This window comes from Lucilia sericata, unplaced genomic scaffold (genome assembly GCF_015586225.1).
Source record: "Lucilia sericata isolate MDLA Ls3-8-SP2 unplaced genomic scaffold, ASM1558622v1 Contig001525F_arrow, whole genome shotgun sequence".
NCBI classification, from domain to species: Eukaryota; Metazoa; Arthropoda; class Insecta; order Diptera; family Calliphoridae; genus Lucilia; species Lucilia sericata.
Window position 1 is genome coordinate 5,930 of NW_023995450.1, and position 19,207 is coordinate 25,136.

The 19,207-nt window shown below is 30.8% G+C and overlaps 1 protein-coding gene across 1 annotated transcript; it reads left to right on the forward strand.

The window, feature by feature from the left end:
* Nucleotides 1-12,113: 12,113 nt before the first annotated feature.
* On the forward strand, nt 12,114-16,053 carry LOC119611752 (ficolin-2-like). Its single transcript, XM_037967432.1, has 4 exons — nt 12,114-12,251; nt 12,319-12,431; nt 15,131-15,682; nt 15,755-16,053. The coding sequence occupies exons 1-4, from the start codon at nt 12,171-12,173 to the stop codon at nt 15,918-15,920; spliced, it is 912 nt and encodes a 303-aa protein (XP_037823360.1). The 5' UTR covers nt 12,114-12,170; the 3' UTR covers nt 15,921-16,053.
* The last annotated feature ends 3,154 nt before the right edge of the window (nt 16,054-19,207 follow it).

Here is a 19,207-nt window from a genome sequence, read left to right on the forward strand (position 1 = left end):
AATTCTATCTATCTATCTATCTATCTATCTATCTATCTATCTATCTATCTATCTATCTATCTATCTATCTATCTATCTATCTATCTATCTATCTATCTATCTATCTATCTATCTATCTATCTATCTATCTATCTATCTATCTATCTATCTATCTATCTATCTATCTATCTATCTATATCTATCTATCTATCTATCTATCTATCTATCTATCTATCTATCTATCTATCTATCTATCTATCTATCTATCTATCTATCTATCTATCTATCTATCTATCTATCTATCTATCTATCTATCTATCTATCTATCTATCTATCTATCTATCTATCTATCTATCTATCTATCTATCTATCTATCTATCTATCTATCTATCTATCTATCTATCTATCTATCTATCTATCTATCTATCTATCTATCTATCTATCTATCTATCTATCTATCTATCTATCTATCTATCTATCTATCTATCTATCTATCTATCTATCTATCTATCTATCTATCTATCTACTATCTATCTATCTATCTATCTATCTATCTATCTATCTATCTATCTATCTATCTATCTATCTATCTATCTATCTATCTATCTATCTATCTATCTATCTATCTATCTATCTATCTATCTATCTATCTATCTATCTATCTATCTATCTATCTATCTATCTATCTATCTATCTATCTATCTATCTATCTATCTATCTATCTATCTATCTATCTATCTATCTATCTATCTATCTATCTATCTATCTATCTATCTATCTATCTATCTATCTATCTATCTATCTATCTATCTATCTATCTATCTATCTATCTATCTATCTATCTATCTATCTATCTATCTATCTATCTATCTATCTATCTATCTATCTATCTATCTATCTATCTATCTATCTATCTATCTATCTATCTATCTATCTATCTATCTATCTATCTATCTATCTATCTATCTATCTATCTATCTATCTATCTATCTATCTATCTATCTATCTATCTATCTATCTATCTATCTATCTATCTATCTATCTATCTATCTATCTATCTATCTATCTATCTATCTATCTATCTATCTATCTATCTATCTATCTATCTATCTATCTATCTATCTATCTATCTATCTATCTATCTATCTATCTATCTATCTATCTATCTATCTATCTATCTATCTATCTATCTATCTATCTATCTATCTATCTATCTATCTATCTATCTATCTATCTATCTATCTATCTACTATCTATCTATCTATCTATCTATCTATCTATCTATCTATCTATCTATCTATCTATCTATCTATCTATCTATCTATCTATCTATCTATCTATCTATCTATCTATCTATCTATCTATCTATCTATCTATCTATCTATCTATCTATCTATCTATCTATCTATCTATCTATCATCTATCTATCTATCTATCTATCTATCTATCTATCTTCTATCTATCTATCTATCTATCTATCTATCTATCTATCTATCTATCTATCTATCTATCTCTATCTATCTATCTATCTATCTATCTATCTATCTATCTATCTATCTATCTATCTATCTATCTATCTATCTATCTATCTATCTATCTATCTATCTATCTATCTATCTCTATCTATCTATCTATCTATCTATCTATCTATCTATCTATCTATCTATCTATCTATCTATTCTATCTATCTATCTATCTATCTATCTATCTATCTATCTAGTATCTATCTACTATCTATCTATCTATCTATCTATCTATCTATTAGCTCTCATCTATCTTCTCTATCTATCTATCTATCTATCTATCTATCTATCTATCTATCTATCTATCTATCTATCTATCTATCTATCTAGCTATCTATCTATCTATATATCTATCTATCTATCTATCTAGTCAGGTGAAGATATGTGTGTATAAAAATCTCAGAGTATCCAAATTAGGATACTTATGTTCGATTCTCCCTAGATCGGCGTAGCCTGCATAAATGCATCATAAATTGAATTTGAAATAATCACAACAGCAATTATGTCCAAAATGACCAATTTACTTAGAATTATTATTGTAGTTGCTGCACGAGTAAGATTGTGGCATGATTATTTCATAATATGATTCATATTTAAATATGTTAAATAAAAAACATATTCATTTCTAGCATTTTTTGTAAAGTATTTCTGGTTCATATTGATCATAAATTTCTATGTTTTTTTCACAACAAATGCCACACACATACACACAATTGCATGCTGTTTGCTACACAAATTCAAAATTATTAATTAATTTCACGTTTGTATGCAAACTCAAATTTTGTTGGTAGCACCCCTTGGATTTGTTTTTGGACTTTAATAAAGTTATTTCGATATGGTTTTATTTTCGATTCATTTTTTTTTGGCAATTGAATTGAAATGTTGCAAAGAAAAAAATAATAAAAGCGAAAAAGATAAGAAAATTAAGAGACGTTTTATGAGACGTTTCGCACAAATAAACGTAAATATTTCAGCAGGTTGTCTTCGGAATGCACAAGGAGAGGCGCCTTTTATAGTGTATGAATGGGTATTTTGTGCGTTCTGGGCAAAAATGCCACATAAATAAAGATGATTATTAAATAATATTGATTATTTATTTAGGTTTTGTTTGTTGTGATCAATATTATGTAGGAGAAATTGTAAGTCCCTACTTTGAACATAAAGCATAATTTCTGTACCAATCAAAATACTCTGTTTAAATATTGGTTTCAATAGTTTTAATTGCTTAAAAATCTATCTTTATGACTATAAATGTGCGAAATTTCATGTACATATACAATTCATGTGTGAAATGAAATGTTTCATTATCCATTTATTTTTGGAAATATTGCGTATTTCATTGCATTAATGAAAAATATTTCATTAATAGTACGAAATTTATATGAGAATGAATATATAATGAATTTAAAAGAGAATTTAACACAAATAAAATTCTAAAATTTGATAATGATTCGAATTAATGTCAGAAGTCGAATATGCCAGCATAGAAATGAAATCCTTCTTTGAATTTTCGCATATGGCTATATTAATTCTTAAAAAAATATTTTTACTAATTTTTTCTCTTTAACTTTTTTTATCCCACCACCGATGACAGTATTATTAATTCATTATTAAAATCTAATAAAACAAATAAAGTTGTTTTGATCAAAACATTTGGACTTCTTGTTATTCCTATAATGATTTCATTTTTTCCTCTCAGTCTGTCTGTCGTCTCACTGAAGTTGGTTTAATTCTGCATGTAGGTGGTTCCCCTGGTGGTAACCAAACCCATAATTATCCACATAGAATCATGTATATATACACATATACACAGACAGACATGTTTTTTATCCCAATAAACTTGACAAATATATTTTTTGTATATTGTTTGAATTTGTTTTTTTGCTTAGTTTGAATTTTGAAATTGAGTTTATAGTCACCCGCCAATTTTAATTATGACATTATTTATGATTTTTATGGGTTCATTAGTGAGTGTAAAGTGTCGTGTACTTTGTTACCAAAGAAGCCTTGAAAATTTTCAAAAATAAAATATACAGTAAAAAACATTATATGAAATGAAACACTAAATATTTCATTTAAATGCATTTGACATTTTCAAATATTTTGTAGTGTTTTGTGATTTCAATAAAATCATTAATTTGTCATGCAAAATTATTCGATTGGATTTTTATTTCATGCAAAACAAACCAAAATCATACTACATATGTACATGTTTAAATTGTGTTTCACTGTGAGAAAATCAGAATGATGCCATAAAATTGTGATTTTAACGATACAAATATGAATTTGTAGACTGACCGTTTGTTTGAATGATTTATTGATGGAATTATTAATTGAATTATTTGTGGCAATTTATTAAACGAAAGTAAAATGTTTCTAAAATGATTTAACTAGGTTTTGGTGCTAAATTCTTGAAAATTTAGGTTGCTATTGAACTTAGAGTGTTGAGTGAATTTTAGAGTGTACAGTTGTAAAATTTTTATTTAGGAAAATACTATTTCAGAATTCGTATTTTTAAGGTAAATTGGGGAATTAGTGGGATGTTAAAACTAATTATTGAAATTGAAATCGTGGAAAAGGAATATCTAAAAACTACGAAATAAAGACGGAGTGCCTATTGACGAATTAGAAAGCTCAATACATATTAGATCCATTTTAAACGTTTTTGAAAGCTTTTAAGATTACATAGGCAAGCAAATTTTTAACCGAGAATCCTAAATCCGAATCTGACATAGAATTTCTCTATCACACCAATCTATTGAGATATCGTGTCCTAAAACTCGAAAAAAACCCGTTTTTGGTCATATTTGAGACGTTAAAACAGCGCGGAAATATCTTTGTTGTGTCGTCGGAAAGTCTCTCGAATTTAACATAAAGGTTTAATCTCTGTTTTATCTTCTTTCTTTTTCAAGAAGAGAAAAAACATGGCAACTGAATCAGATAATTATAATATTGGGTCAATCCTAGGATACTCCGCACGATATATCTGATACTCTATCAATCTTTGAGGCAAAAACAACAAGAACTTCCGAAAATTTGAATACTAATCAATACTGAACAAACCCTAGAAGAAATAGAACTCACGCCTTGCAATATACTAACAAAGCTAAGTCATAGCATTCTCAAAGGAGTTTCTAGAAGCATGCTTCCGAAAAGGAACACATTGGCTTAATCAATTTTGAAGAATGGTTATCTGATATGAAACCAATACCAACGTGAAGGAACAAATTCTTTTCTAAGGGCAAATAGCCTATAGAGGTCGAAAGAATGAGTTTAACAAAGATCATTCCTCTTCCTTAAGATGGAACTAAGCTGGGACTGATTAAAAAAGAGAAATCTTCTCTCAAAAATCACTAACGCCGTGGAGAAGTCCTTCCCAGGTACTAGCCTTTTCAAGGACAATAGTATTGCCTATTTCCCCTCTAAGTCTCTAATTTTCAAAATAAGAAAAGGGGCCGTTAGCAGGACTTTTACTACTAGACCCGACAAGGATACTGAAGTACCAACCAAGGTGTCCACACCAGCATCATTAGTTACTAAAGGCAACATGGAAGAGTCAAATAATAGGATCGAGGTTACCAAACCGTTAAAAGATATTGGAAAGGTTGTTACCATTAGTACCACTTGGACGAGTAAAATAAACGAGGAAGTGCCATGATTAAGGCCACCCATTAAACCTCTACCGGAGCGAAATGCTAAACAAAAGCTTTAATTCAGTAACATGGTTCAGAATTAAATCATATAAATTTCCAATTTTCCGAGAACATAAGAACTTATGTTTTCTTCTCTCAACAATGTCGGAAGCAATATCATTGAAACAAGGGAGTGGCTACATACATTTACACATGTATGTATCTTGTATCTGTTTATCTGTCATATGACACTTCCACCATCGGAGTTGATGAAACAGTTGATGAGATGATAAGGCATATGCATATTTACTTTTAGACAGAGAGAACCAACTCCCTGGATGCTATTATTGAAAAAGTCTGGGGTTTTCTTTTTACCACATGATCTTTAAGGTGGCATGTCATGATGTCAGTGGACATTATGACACTTTTAAAAATTGTCCATGGACATTATGACATGCCTCCTTAAAGATTTGTTCTCTCTGTATTAAAAAATTTGTTTAGAATTTAGGAAAGAGACGCTATTATCCCGAAAAGAATTGCTCCTAAATTTAATGTATGTTATTTTGATTTTGAAATTGTCATAACGTCTATGGACACTATGATTTAATTTAGTGAGTCATAACGTCCATGGACACTTCCTTCTACATTGGGTTTAAGGAATTTCAGCTTCAAATTGTCATATGTTTTAACAGTAAAAACAAACATATTTGGAATATTTATTACATATTAATGACTCAATAGCCTTGATTGTCTGAATTTTAATTAGTAATAAGCCAATAAATACATCGGTGCCACAATCAAATTTCCATTCTGTCATAATCAAATTTCAACACCACAATCATCTTGTGTATTTAATCGAATTTTGCTCATCGACTATCATACACCCTAGAATTGAATCATAAAAATATTGACCTTTTATAATCAAAACATAACACCATATCGTAATGGTATGGCCCCAAAGATGTAAAAAACCATATAATTATGTTTATTTACAAAACATATTTACAAATACGTATTCTGCATTCATCACACCAAATTTCAATAATTGTTTCAATTGAAATTTTCATAACACTTCAATTGTCTACGGCGGCAACTGTTCGGATGCCGTTAATTTGAAAAGTCTCCAATTTAATGGGGAATAAGTAACGATAAATTAACTCAACACCCAAAACTAATTCGTGAGACATGAGAAGAGAACAAGTAACGAAATGTTCATTTTTTAATTTTTTTTTTAATTTTTAAAATTTTAAACATAATTTGATGCAATTTATAAACAAATTAAAATATAATTATAATGTTATTGGTTGGTAGTAAAAGTAGTTTCTTAGTTCTTGAGAAAATAACTAATTTGAAATTATAAATTTCTTTCAATGGAGATTATATTTCGAAGCATGTTTTATTAATAATTATAATAAAGTTTTTAAAAATATATTTACGTTAATCATCATTACGAAATAATTTTCTTCCTACTCCAACATAATGTTTTCGTATGATTTAGCACAAATTCTGCGTTTGTAAGAAAATTAAAGAAATGAAAAATGCTTATAACGCTTTAATAAACACAAAATGATTATAGATAATTAAGATCCATTAATATTTGTTGAATTAAAAATGTTAAACAAAACATCGAATGAAAATTCGAATATGAAATTAGTTTATTTTATCGAAAGTAAAATCTTTTTCTTTTTGTTTTCTTAACAAATTCAAAACAAAAGACTATTTTTTCTATGTATTTTGTTTCCATTTTTTGTTTTTGTTTCTAATGCATTAAATAGTCTATAATTATTCAAATATTTTTGTTTTTTTTTTTTTTTTGTAAATAGCCGCCAAAATATTATTTTTGTTATTTTTATTCTAAGACAATAACAAAATTATGCCTATTAATTTATTTACGCACAGTATCTATGAATGTATCTATTTATTTTACTCGCATTGTACATATGTGAACAACAACAATTTCATGAATTTCATTCATAGTGTGCACCATTGCAGAATAAGACTGGGAAAATTCTATATAGCACAAACTTTAAAAGAGTGTATTCAAAATTCGTGGATATCTATATATGTATGTTTATAAAAATGAATGTGTGTTTGTATGATTGTTTGGACTTTATAGACAGCTAAGCGGCTGGACCGATTTTTCTGAAATTTTCACAGTCTTTTCCTGTATGTCTGGAAGGAACTATAAGCTACTTTTACTTCAAAATTTCAAGTGGGTGACGTGCCACGTCCACTTATCAAATTTTGTATGAACAACTTTGACATCCACATGAATATATTACAGCCTAGCTGCAGTGAACGAAGCACCTCCCATATAAATAAAATCTTAAATTAGTATATATGAGAATATATAACAAATAGAGTCCTAATTTTACTCGCAGGAACTTTAGTATCAACGTGAATGTTTCGGACAAAAAATGGGAGTACTAGCAATAGGGGGTGTTGCACCTCCCATACGTACCATACCATAGAATCTTAAAATTTTGCACAAAGACCTATAACATCCATGTAAATATTTATGTGATAAAATGGCCGGACTTTCATTTGGGGTTCTTGGTAGCTCCCATACGGATTGAATATTATTATTATTCGTACATCTGAGAAACTATTAGGGCTAAAATTTTGGCATCCAAGTGAACTTTTGGGTAATAAATTGGTGGACTAGATTTAAAACTTCGTTTACCTAGGTAACCATTGGAGTTGGAATCCTCAAATGCGAAGAACTTGAACATCCATTTGAACAGTAGGGAAAAAATGGGCGGTCTTTTATTAGGGGGGCTTGGCATCTCCCACATGAATTAAGTATAAAAATTCGTGTATCTGGGAAAATATTAGAGCAAGAATCCTCAATTTAAATTTAAAAATCGTTTCTGTCAAATTCCATTGTTATAGTGCAGGGGTCGGCAAACTTTTGAGTCTGAAGAGCCAAAATTTACAGTTTACAAAACATGGGTTTTAAAAGAGCCACAAAATGTTTGTTTATTAAAACATTACAAATACTTTATGAATTCACTTCAAAAACATATTTTTTGTTTAATTATCTACAAGACGATTTTGCAAGGAATCTTTCTTATAGATTTTTTACTAGAAACACTTTTAGAATTTTTATGGGTCATTCGAATGCGTTTTTTAACACTTGTTATATAAATATATAACAGTTTATTAGAGTGGAGCGACAGTGATATAATTAGGCAGCAATCGAGATAAAATTTTGCACAATTTTTTTTATACAAACAAAAAATTTACTGTGATGTATTGCGGTCATTGAACATGAACGATCATAATTGACTTAACAGTAGCAGTATAGAGACGAAATTCGACATAAACAAGTTGTATAAGAACAAAAATCTATCTTCCAAATTTGATTTTATCATAACTGGCTTAATAATGGCAATTTTATGACGAAATTCAACACAAACAGAAACAATAATCACTTTACCAAATTTGGGTACGGTCGGCTCATAATTGATCCTACCCCCCATATTAGATCCCCATTAGAAAATGACCCTATCGCTCTTAAGTGATTTAATAATAGCAGTAAGCGACGAAATTCGACAAAAAACAGGTTTTATAAGAACAAAAAATATCTGTACCAAATTTAATAAGGATGGATTCAAAATTGACCCTTCCCCCCATATGGAGTCCACTTTCGAAAGTTCCGACATACAACAGGCTAAAATACAAGTATAGTGATGAAAATCAACACAAACAAGTTTAATAGGATCCAAAACTTCATTACCAAATTTTGTAAGGATGGGTCCTTAATACTCCTTCTGGTCCCTTATTTATAGGCAAAAATTTTATGTCAAAAATATATCAATCTTTCATAGATCACTGTCATTAAAACGTGCAATATATGAAAATTTATAATTTTTTGCACCTTTTTATAAAAAAAGATTAAAGTTTAAAGTTTTGAGATAGACTAAGTTTTTAGTACTTAACTGTATCAAAATTCTCCACATTATTAATTAATTACTACATTTTAAATTTCCAAAATATATGTTTTAATTCGAAAAAACACGAAAATTTCGGAATGTATGATCATGATTTACATCTTATCTAATCACTGATATGATACCCCATTCGTTTATGGGGAACTTTTCAATTAACACTTTAAAGAATTAAACATTTTCTTACAATATTAACTTGTACATGGAACAAATTCAATGGGAGTGATAGGTTTGTATGGCTTTAGAAAGCTTGGATCATAACTTGTTGTTTAAAGTTTCAAAAATGACTCTAAATTTTCATTTTAGATTTTACCTAAATCTTCCAACTTGCTTTTAAACTTTGACAATTTTCCACAACACAAAGCTTTACTTTTTAAATTGATCAACTGCATTTCGAGAGATCCAATACCAATTTCAAATGGCTCAATGAGGATTTATTCTCAAATGTATAATTGTAGGGGCAAATAAAAGCAAGGAAATGAGCGTAAAGCTAATTGTGTTCTTTCTTTCTCACACAAAAAGTATTTGTTTTTGTTTTGTTCATGTACAGAACGATTAAGCAAAGTTAAAAAGTTTTGTATATTGTAGAAACGTTTGCGAAGTGTTTTGTTAGTTTTAATACATTGCTCGTTAATCGATTCGGAAAGATTTTAAAATATGCATACAAATATTTTTTTATAAAATAAATAAAATTTGTGTATGAAACTAAAGAGCCACAGCTCCACATCCAAAGAGCCGCATTTGGCTCGCGAGCCATAGTTTGCCGACCCCTGTTATAGTGACATATTAAGACAGTAATGAATGCTAAATGCATTTTCTGGAGACCTTATATAGGGGAATGATCAATTATGGACCTCTCGTCTATTTTCAATACCAAACAACTTGAATCAGACGGACAGACAGAAGGACAGTCATGGCTAGATCGCCTTAGAATCTAATGAGGATCCAGAATATTCATACATATATACTCTTTTGATGGTGGGTGAATTAGACCACATAGATGGAAACTCCTAATGACGAGGATAGTAGAAATCAAGAAGGAGATGGCATGAAAAGCGATGCTAAACTCGAAAAAATTTGCGGCTCTGTCTGTGATGTCCTCTCTCTAGGCAGACTGATAATGCTTAATGAGTAATTAATGGGTCAGCAAAAACATCAACCTGTAGTTCACGACTAAGGCCGTCGTGTCTTTAGAACGAGTTTCGGAGTTCAAAAGGGCTTCAGACCGGTGGTGACCAGCCTTTTAAACCGGTGGTGTTAAAGACGCTGAGCTCGGTGAAGAGGACCCATGGGAAGATCAGTATCGATCTATAGCAATTGTAGATAGGCTCATTGACGAAATCGTCGTATCCTTCAAAGGAGCAGACTGTGCTAATTTCGTTACATTTGTTAATTGTGGAAGTCATTCAGAACTCCGATCCATCATTTCGGTCTATAATGAGACGGATACCAACAAACCTGTTACACCCTTTCTTGTTTAAATCTAATATTTTCTTTTCATTAGTCTACACTTTAAAATAACAGAGTAATATTTTGTTTTCATACATTCGGAAATACTTTAAGAGTTGTAACTTTAAAATGTATAATTTACTCAGGGGATATGTAAACTAACAGTACTTATTAAATTTCACTTACAGTATAGCCCCGCTGTGATTCATCAACGATTAGTGTGACCTATCAATGTGATGTACTTACTTTCAAAATCATCTGACTGATTTAATGGTAACACCAATCAAACTATAAAGGCATTTGGATTATAGACAAATGGTGTTACATTTCTAATGCATTCTTTCAAAACCCCTGCATACAAAATAACACAATTACAACATTAGAAAATACAGCACAAAAATTACGAAAAAAAAGAGAAATAATCATCATTTCACAGATTTTCTAAATAAAAGATAATTTACGCTGCATGTTCCCCATTTAATTATACTTTAAACAAATTAACAAAATTAGATGCTCCAACATCCAACATGGTACCTTGTAGGTATCATGTTGAAAAGAAAAATAAAAGTACAAGGTCATTTCTACAAGCGAGTATCCGATTTTGTCTATCTGTCTGTCTACTTGGGATGCTATACAATATTTCTTTGAAATTTATTTAGTCTTTCGCAATCAAAAACTTTCAAGTGGTTGGACATGGAGAAATTCCCCAACAAAGAATAAGAAATTGAAAAGAAATTCATTAAATAGAAAAAATTGCTTCAATTGACCAAATTCCCTGCATAAGTGAATTAGAATAACATAATTATTTAAAATAGTAAATATTTAAATTTTCAAAAGCAGAAAAAAATTAAATATGATTCTTTTTTTTTTTTTTCTTCAGCTGTACACTGGCTCCCATTCGTATGCGGAAGAATTGTGAAATTATCGATGCAGCAGTCATTTTCAAATAAATTACAAATAAATGAAAATAAATTATAGCTCATTATTGCAGTTAGAATTTACAAATATGTAAATGGAATGAGCAATATCCAATAAATCTAATATGAAATTGGAACAAAGGCGGTATATGATACAGAAAATCACAGATCACGCACGCTCCGTCGTTATTGTTTAGTCGCCAAAATATTTAACATTTTATTAATTTAAAAAATTTACATTGTTAGAAAAAGTGATTTTGTTCATAAATCTAATGTTGATGTATCGTAATGTTCATACAAATATTATTGACATAACTGAGACTTGTTACTGTAGTCTTCAGTTTGTTCTTTAATGATTTTTTTAATGTTCGTAATTTTGAATAGTGAAATTATTTTGACACTTTAATTTTATTTATATCCGATTTTTTTAAATAAAAATTCTAATTTCTTAACGATTGTTATGTCTCATTAGAACTAGTCATGGGACTAGTACGTTTCAACAATTAAGACTTATCACATCGTGAGATTTATTTATAGTTTCGTTTCATAAATAAACCTTGATTCTAATCTATAATTCCCACAGTAAACACATAATAAAATAATAATTACAATATATTGATAAGATTTAAAAATATATTAAATTTAAATAACAATTAATAACTAACTAATCACTTATAGAGTAACACGACTTCAAAGTGCACGTCTATCTGAACAATCGGAATGTATTTTTTCAAAATAATCATCATTCAAATTTGTTTATTATTAAAACTATTAAATGCTGATCTATTAGTTTGTGATAATGTAAGTGCAATGATTTTATTAAAGAAAAGACTTGTTCAAGACAAATTTTCTCTAAAAAATTTTCTAGAACGAGTGCAAACATGCAAGTCTTCTAAGAATGGATTCATTCTTCGCTGAGTTAAGAATGATTATAGAAGGTAATCGTAATACCACACATTATCTTCAGGAACTTAATAAAAGGTAAGTCAAATTGTAAATTATTAGAATTATGAAATTTATTCTCCGGAGTTGTTTTGATATTAATTTAAGATTTTTAGGAGTTCCCTAGGATTCGTAGAACAAATAATACAAACTTGAAATATGGCCCACTGTCAAAAAATATTTTCTTATTTTGTCATTACATTCGAAGAAACTCAAAGTATGTATTCTGGGTCCATATTATATTCTGTGACAATCTCTTTGTCCCTCTGTGTATCTATTGAAAACCGAGAAGTCATAAGAATCCGATAATAATGATTAATTCAAAGAAATTATTTACGCTCTCAAATTTGAGGCAAGATCGTCTTCCGGATATCACCCTTTGGTTGATTAAATAGATTACGTTAGGTTAGGTTAATAGGATGATGTATATGTATTACATCAAATCCGAAGAAATACACCTAGGCCACTATTGGGCCTGTTGTGCGTTGTGTTCAAAAACTCAGTTTCCTGGACGTAATTCCTAAGAATTTTCCAATCAGTGTTAGTCAGGAATGTTATTTCCGGAATAATATTACTTCCAAGATACTTGGATCTAACTTCGACGAATGCCTGACAGTGGCAAAGAAAGTGCTCAAGAGTTCCACTGTCCTCTCCACATGCTCTACATTCGTCTGAATCCACATGTCCAAATCCTGTATGTCCACTCAGAATACGTACCGTAATACTAACTTCGGACTTGCTCATTTTGAGGAGATTTCTCGTCATGCTCTTATCAGGGTCACCCCATAAGATCTTTGTGGTTCTACCTACCGTTTTATTATTCCAAGAGGACTTACGGGATTCACTCACCCATATTTTTTAATTCAGCTTTTGTTCCGTCGAATGGTTTTGCGTTTGTAAGGTTAACTACCTCTAGCTCCCTTACCCTTAAAACTATTACATTCGCCCTTTTGATGATGCAAACCTTACCTCTAGGAGAATATTCAGTTAAAGCTTTCTTACAATCCAATACGGTCTTAGATTTAATTCTATCACCTGATATCGCCCTAATTGCCTTCTGGCTGTCGCGCCATATTTATTCTAATCAAATTTACACATTCCATTATTGATCGGACTTCTGCCTGGAAGCTTGTATTATGATTAGGTAAACGGTGGTATATTACTGTTTCTGGGTCTTCAATATAGAACACCAGGCCCACTTTGTCCCTCAATTTAGAGCCATCCGTGTAGCAACGGATTCCTACTGGTATTTTTTCTAATGCTTGACCAAGACATTATATCTGAGATAAACGTTTCAAAGTTTCTGACATATTCTGTGTCCGGTATGCGATCAGGCACGTCTGATGATTGTGTATAACCTTCCAATATGTCCAGTATACAATGATGACGTGTTTTATAACCGCTTTTGGCCAGTTCGCCTAAAATAAAGAGCCGTTCGGCTGTAAGAGCCCCCTCATATCTAAAATATGTTTCAATTGCTGGAATATCTAGCAACGTTTCCAGAGTCTTGGTTGATTACACGTTTATAAAGCCAATTTGTCATATTAGGAATAAGACCCCATGGCATGAAATGCATTTCATGCCTATTGTTCTCCTACATATCGTCCAGCACCGATGTGCCTTGTTGATCCTATCCTCTATGTGGTATCTCCACTTTAATTTCTGATCAAGGATTACATCTAAGTACTTAACTTTGTCTGTCACCAGTATCTTCTTGCCCAAGAAGCAGGGTTCAGTATACGTAGAAATTCATCTACGCATCTCGCAGCTTATCCATCTGTCCTTTAGCATGTTGATCCAGTTGCAGAGCACCCGGTCAACATAAAACTGGTCTAGGGATCCGATAAGAGTTTCAGTATGCATGTTATTGAAGGCGCCTTTGATGTCAATTCATACCGCCAGGGTATACAGTTTCCTATCGAAGGATTCACCTATGTAGTGGACAACTTTGTTTAAAGCGGTTTCCACCGATGGTCCCTTTACATAAGCATGCTGCTTATATTTAAGATCCTTGTCTGGTATACTGCGTTTAACCATACTATCGACTATCCGTTTCAAGGTTTAAGTAGAAAGGACGTAAGACTTATCGGCCGATCGGACTTAGGTGTCGCAAAGCTAGGTTTCCCTGGTTTGAGTACAAATATTACCCTTGCATCCTGCCACTTAACTGGGGTATATGTTAATTTAAAGCATGCAGTGCATATCTGAGGCAGATGTACGGAAACTAGTCCGGGAAAATGCCATCCGGCCCTGCAGCTTTATAGGGAGCAAAGCTCTTGATTGCCCCTTTAACCATGACAGATGTAATAACTACTACTTGTAAAAATACAAATACAAGAAGTTATGACATTTAAAATGAAGAACTTTTTTATTTTTATAAGACTAGGTCCATAATTGACTCTATCCCAGAGATACAAGCCGACTCGGCTCAAAACGGCAGCTCGCCGGTATATTTTATAGCGAGCCGTCAATCATTTTGCTTCGGCTTGTATCTATGATAGGAATTTTTTTCCATATAACATCTGTTAGGGAAAGTCACATTTTTCAACAAATCGTTTAAAAATCAATTGTTATGAGACATAGTAAATCACTTTCTCGAGTTCTAAAGAGTTCGGTCCACAATTAACCCAAGTCCCAATTAAAGTCCAAAAATCACACTGATGCTAATATTAATATAGATATGTTATGACAAGGGTATATAAGATTATTATACTTATGTGTGTTTTATTATTTTTTAGAATCGACAATAATATCGAAACATTAACTGCCGAAGTCGAAAATATCAAAGAAATCCTTAAAAAACAAAATATTAACCTTAACAAACGCCTCGCCGCTCTACAGGCCGATGATAGTGATACGGAAAACGAATACAGTCTCTATGATGATTTGTGGATTATTGTCCAGAAGCGTCATGATGGTTCTGTAGATTTCTATAGAAATTGGACAGAGTACAAGAATGGATTTGGCAATGATGTGGGAGGGGAATTTTTTGTAGGACTCGATAAAATTCACGAACTTACCAATGACAGAGATCATGAACTGCTCGTGCTATTGGAAAACTTTGACGGCATTACAAAATACGCCCATTATGATCACTTTTTGATTAGTAATGAAACGGATCGATATCGTTTGCTGAAATTGGGAAAATATAGTGGCACACTGGGCAACTATTTAAGGTTGCATTTGAACATGTTTTTCTCTACCAAAGACAGTGATAACGATTATGCCGATGAAGGAAATTGTGCTGAATGGTTCAAGGGTGCCTGGTGGTATTATCATTGTATGACTAGGTAATAAAAGTTAAATTTAACTAGTATTTCCTAGTAGTATTTTAAATATCTTTCACTTTTTATTTGTTTTAGCAATCTCAATGGACCCTACAGACATTGTCCTAATCTGACGGAAAGTGAAAGAGGCATTGGTATTACTTGGGGTTCTTATGATGATATATTATTCTCCTATAAATCTTCACAAATAATGTTAAGAGCAAAAGATAAAAACAGAGAAAATAAAATTAAGCATTATTAAAAAAACACTGTGAAAAACCATGCAACAATCGTTTTTGGCCATATTTAAAACTGATCTAGTTTGTTCTATAAAATGGTTCTGAAACCAGTTTTTATATATATGAATAAAAATATATATTCGTAATTGATTAGTAAGAATCTTAATAAAACTATTATTATATCTGTAATTATACCCTTCGTGAGAAGGGTAAATTTTCAACAATTCTATCAGACATGCTTTCGAGAAGTTTCCTATTTAAAATCAGCATCATCAGCAAATCGGTCCATAAATAACGGAGATATGAGCTAAAATCTCAGACAACCTCTGAAAATTTCATCAAAATTAAATTTTTTGTGTATGCTTACACAAAACGAGTATCAAAATCAGGGATGAAAAATTTTGTTTGGAAAATTAAGCAGGAATGGGAAAAAGTGAGAAATTAAAAAGAAATGAATTTTTAGTTTTAAAAATTAAATAGTGGGATGTTATTTGCAACTCTGGTACCAAGTACTATATTTTGTTAATTTTCGTTTTTAACTGCTACTTTTTGAGTTTACTTTAATATTGAACACAGAAACATAAAATTAATCATGTAGAGCCCTGTAAAATGGGACTTTTGTGCTTTTTCGTTCTTTAAAAGGTACTTTTTGAATTTACTATAATATTAAACCTAGAAACATAAAATCGTTCAGAGTCCTGTAGGAAAGAATTTTTGGTACTTTTTTGTTCTTCAACTGGTACTTTTTGGTTTTTATGCAATATTGACATATTGCGTAATGGAACTAAAACTTATGAGTGTTTTTTTTATGGTACATTTACTGTTACTTTTTGAACGTATTATAATATTGAACTATACTGATTGAATTACACAATTCATAAATAGGAAGTTTCTCGTACTTTTTCGTCATTCAAATGATACTTTTTGATTTTCTAAACTATAGGATGGAATGAACATTTAAAAGACTAAACCTTTTGTCACTTTTTCGTTCTTCAGTTGATACTTTTTGAATTTTTTATATATATATATATATATTCTTGGACCTTATGAAATTCTGAGTCGATCTAGCTATGTCCGTCTGTCCGTTCGTCCGTCTGTCTGTATAAAACATTTTCACGTTAATACGAAGCAACAAAAATTAACGAAATTCATCCAAAATATTTACTATTGTCCTAGGCAGTTTGGTATTGAAAATGAGCAAAATCGGTTCACATCGGGAAAAGTTATGAATCAAAATTTAAAACAACTCCGAACAAAATTTTTTACACATTCCGACGTAATTTTCACGAAAACTATGTAAGATAATTGCATGAAAATCATCATACATTTGTTTCTGCACAAGGGCTTGACTGCTGCTGAAAATTGGCAGAATCGGCCCACAATTTTATATACCTCCCATACAAAATACATATTCCCGGAAAAAAATTTTACAAGTTAAAATGTTATGAGAATAGAATTCATTCAAAGAAAAAATTTTCAGGATCGGTCTATAATTGGACATAGCTCCCATACAAGGTCCACCCGAAAATCACTTAAACACGCATAACTCATTACTAAATTAAGATATCCATATAATTTGGTACAAGTATTGCTGTTATATACAGAAATGTTAGTGTAGAATTTTTTTCCGATCGGTCCATAATTGGTCATAGCTCCCATACAAGGTCCCCTCCCGAAAATCACTTAAACGCACATAACTCATTACCAAATAGTGATATCCATATAAAATTTGGTACAAGCATTGTTCTTATATACAGAAATGTTACTGTGAAATTGTTTTCCGATCGGTCCTTTATTAGTCATAGCTCCCATACAACTCATTACTAAATTAATATATCCATATAAAATTTGGTACAAGTATTGCTCTTATATACAGAAATTTTACTGTGAAATTTTTTTCTGATCGGTCCATAATTGGTCATTGCTCCCATACAAGGTTCATTTCCGAAAATTACTTAAACGCACATAACTCATTACTAAATATTGATATCGATACATTTAGCACAAATATTGCTCTTATATACATAAATCACACCATAAAATTTGTTCACGATCGGTCCATATTTGGTCAATTGTATGCACAATATTCATTACCAAATAATGATATCGATATAGAATTTAGCCAACATTTTGTCATTATATACATTAATGTTACTGTGGAATTTTTTACGATCGGACCATAATTGGTCATAGCTCCATACAAGGTCCACCTACCAAAATCTCTTAAACGCACATTACTCATTACCAAATAAAGCTATTGCTACAAAATTTTGCACAAATATTAGTTTTGTATACAAAAAATATATTTTAAGATTTTTTCACGATCGGTTCATAGTATGGGTGCGATCGGTCCCATACAATGTTCCCTTCCGAAAATCAGTTAAACACATATTACTTATTACTAAATTACGATATAGATACAAAATTTGACTGAAATATTGCCTTTATATACAGAAATGGTACTTAAAGTTTTTTTACAATCGGTTCATAATTGGTCATATCTCCCATACTTGGCCCTGACCCGAAAATTTTAATTTCCTTAAATCTTTCACACAGATTATTAAATATCGCTAAATCATATCTTAAGGCACTTTAAAAATATAAAAGAAAATGGAGTTTGTAGTGTTCAATAAATCTTGCAATTGTAACAGATTTAAGCCTTTTAAATCTTGGGGCTTTTCTATTTAAGACATGAGAAAACTTATTTCTACAAATATTTGATCAATTAAAAAAGTATTAATATAAAAGTAGCTGGTGGAGGGTATTTAAGATTCGGCTTAGCCGAATATAGCACTTTAACTTGTTTTTATATTAAACCTTGAAAAAAGAATTAAACCCACAGCGTCCTGATTGAATTTATATCTGTAAAAGGGAACTTTCTGGTACTTTTTCGTTTTCCAAATGGTATTTACATATATCCTATACCGCTATAGAGGGAAGGGTATAATGCATTTGTGCTGATGTTTGTAACCCCCAAAAATATTGATCCTACACCCACCTTAAAGTATACCAATCGGCTCAGAATCACTTTCTGAGAGATTGTCCCGGTGTGTCCATGTAATAAACTTTATGCGCACACTACAAGTAGCAATTTTCAAGATTATTTTTATGAAATTTGACACATACTTTTCTTTTGACCCAAGGAAAAAAATCGGTCCACTATTTCGCAAAGCCCCCATACAGCCGTATTTCTCAATGTTTTGTAATAAAATACGTACTGACATTTTTGTAACACACTATGGTATAAGATAAGATTCGTCACAGCCGAATATAGAACACGTTCTTGTTTTAAAATGTATTGGTTAAATGG

What these genes read in the sequence shown, in the direction of transcription:
- LOC119611752 (XM_037967432.1), top strand. Translation starts at nt 12,171, where the DNA reads ATGTATTTTTTCAAAATAATCATCATTCAAATTTGTTTATTATTAAAA. An exon ending in CTTCAGGAACTTAATAAAAG is followed by an intron (nt 12,432 to 15,130) that starts GTAAGTCAAATT and finishes ATTATTTTTTAG; the next exon opens with AATCGACAATAATATCGAAA. An exon ending in TATTATCATTGTATGACTAG is followed by an intron (nt 15,683 to 15,754) that starts GTAATAAAAGTT and finishes TATTTGTTTTAG; the next exon opens with CAATCTCAATGGACCCTACA.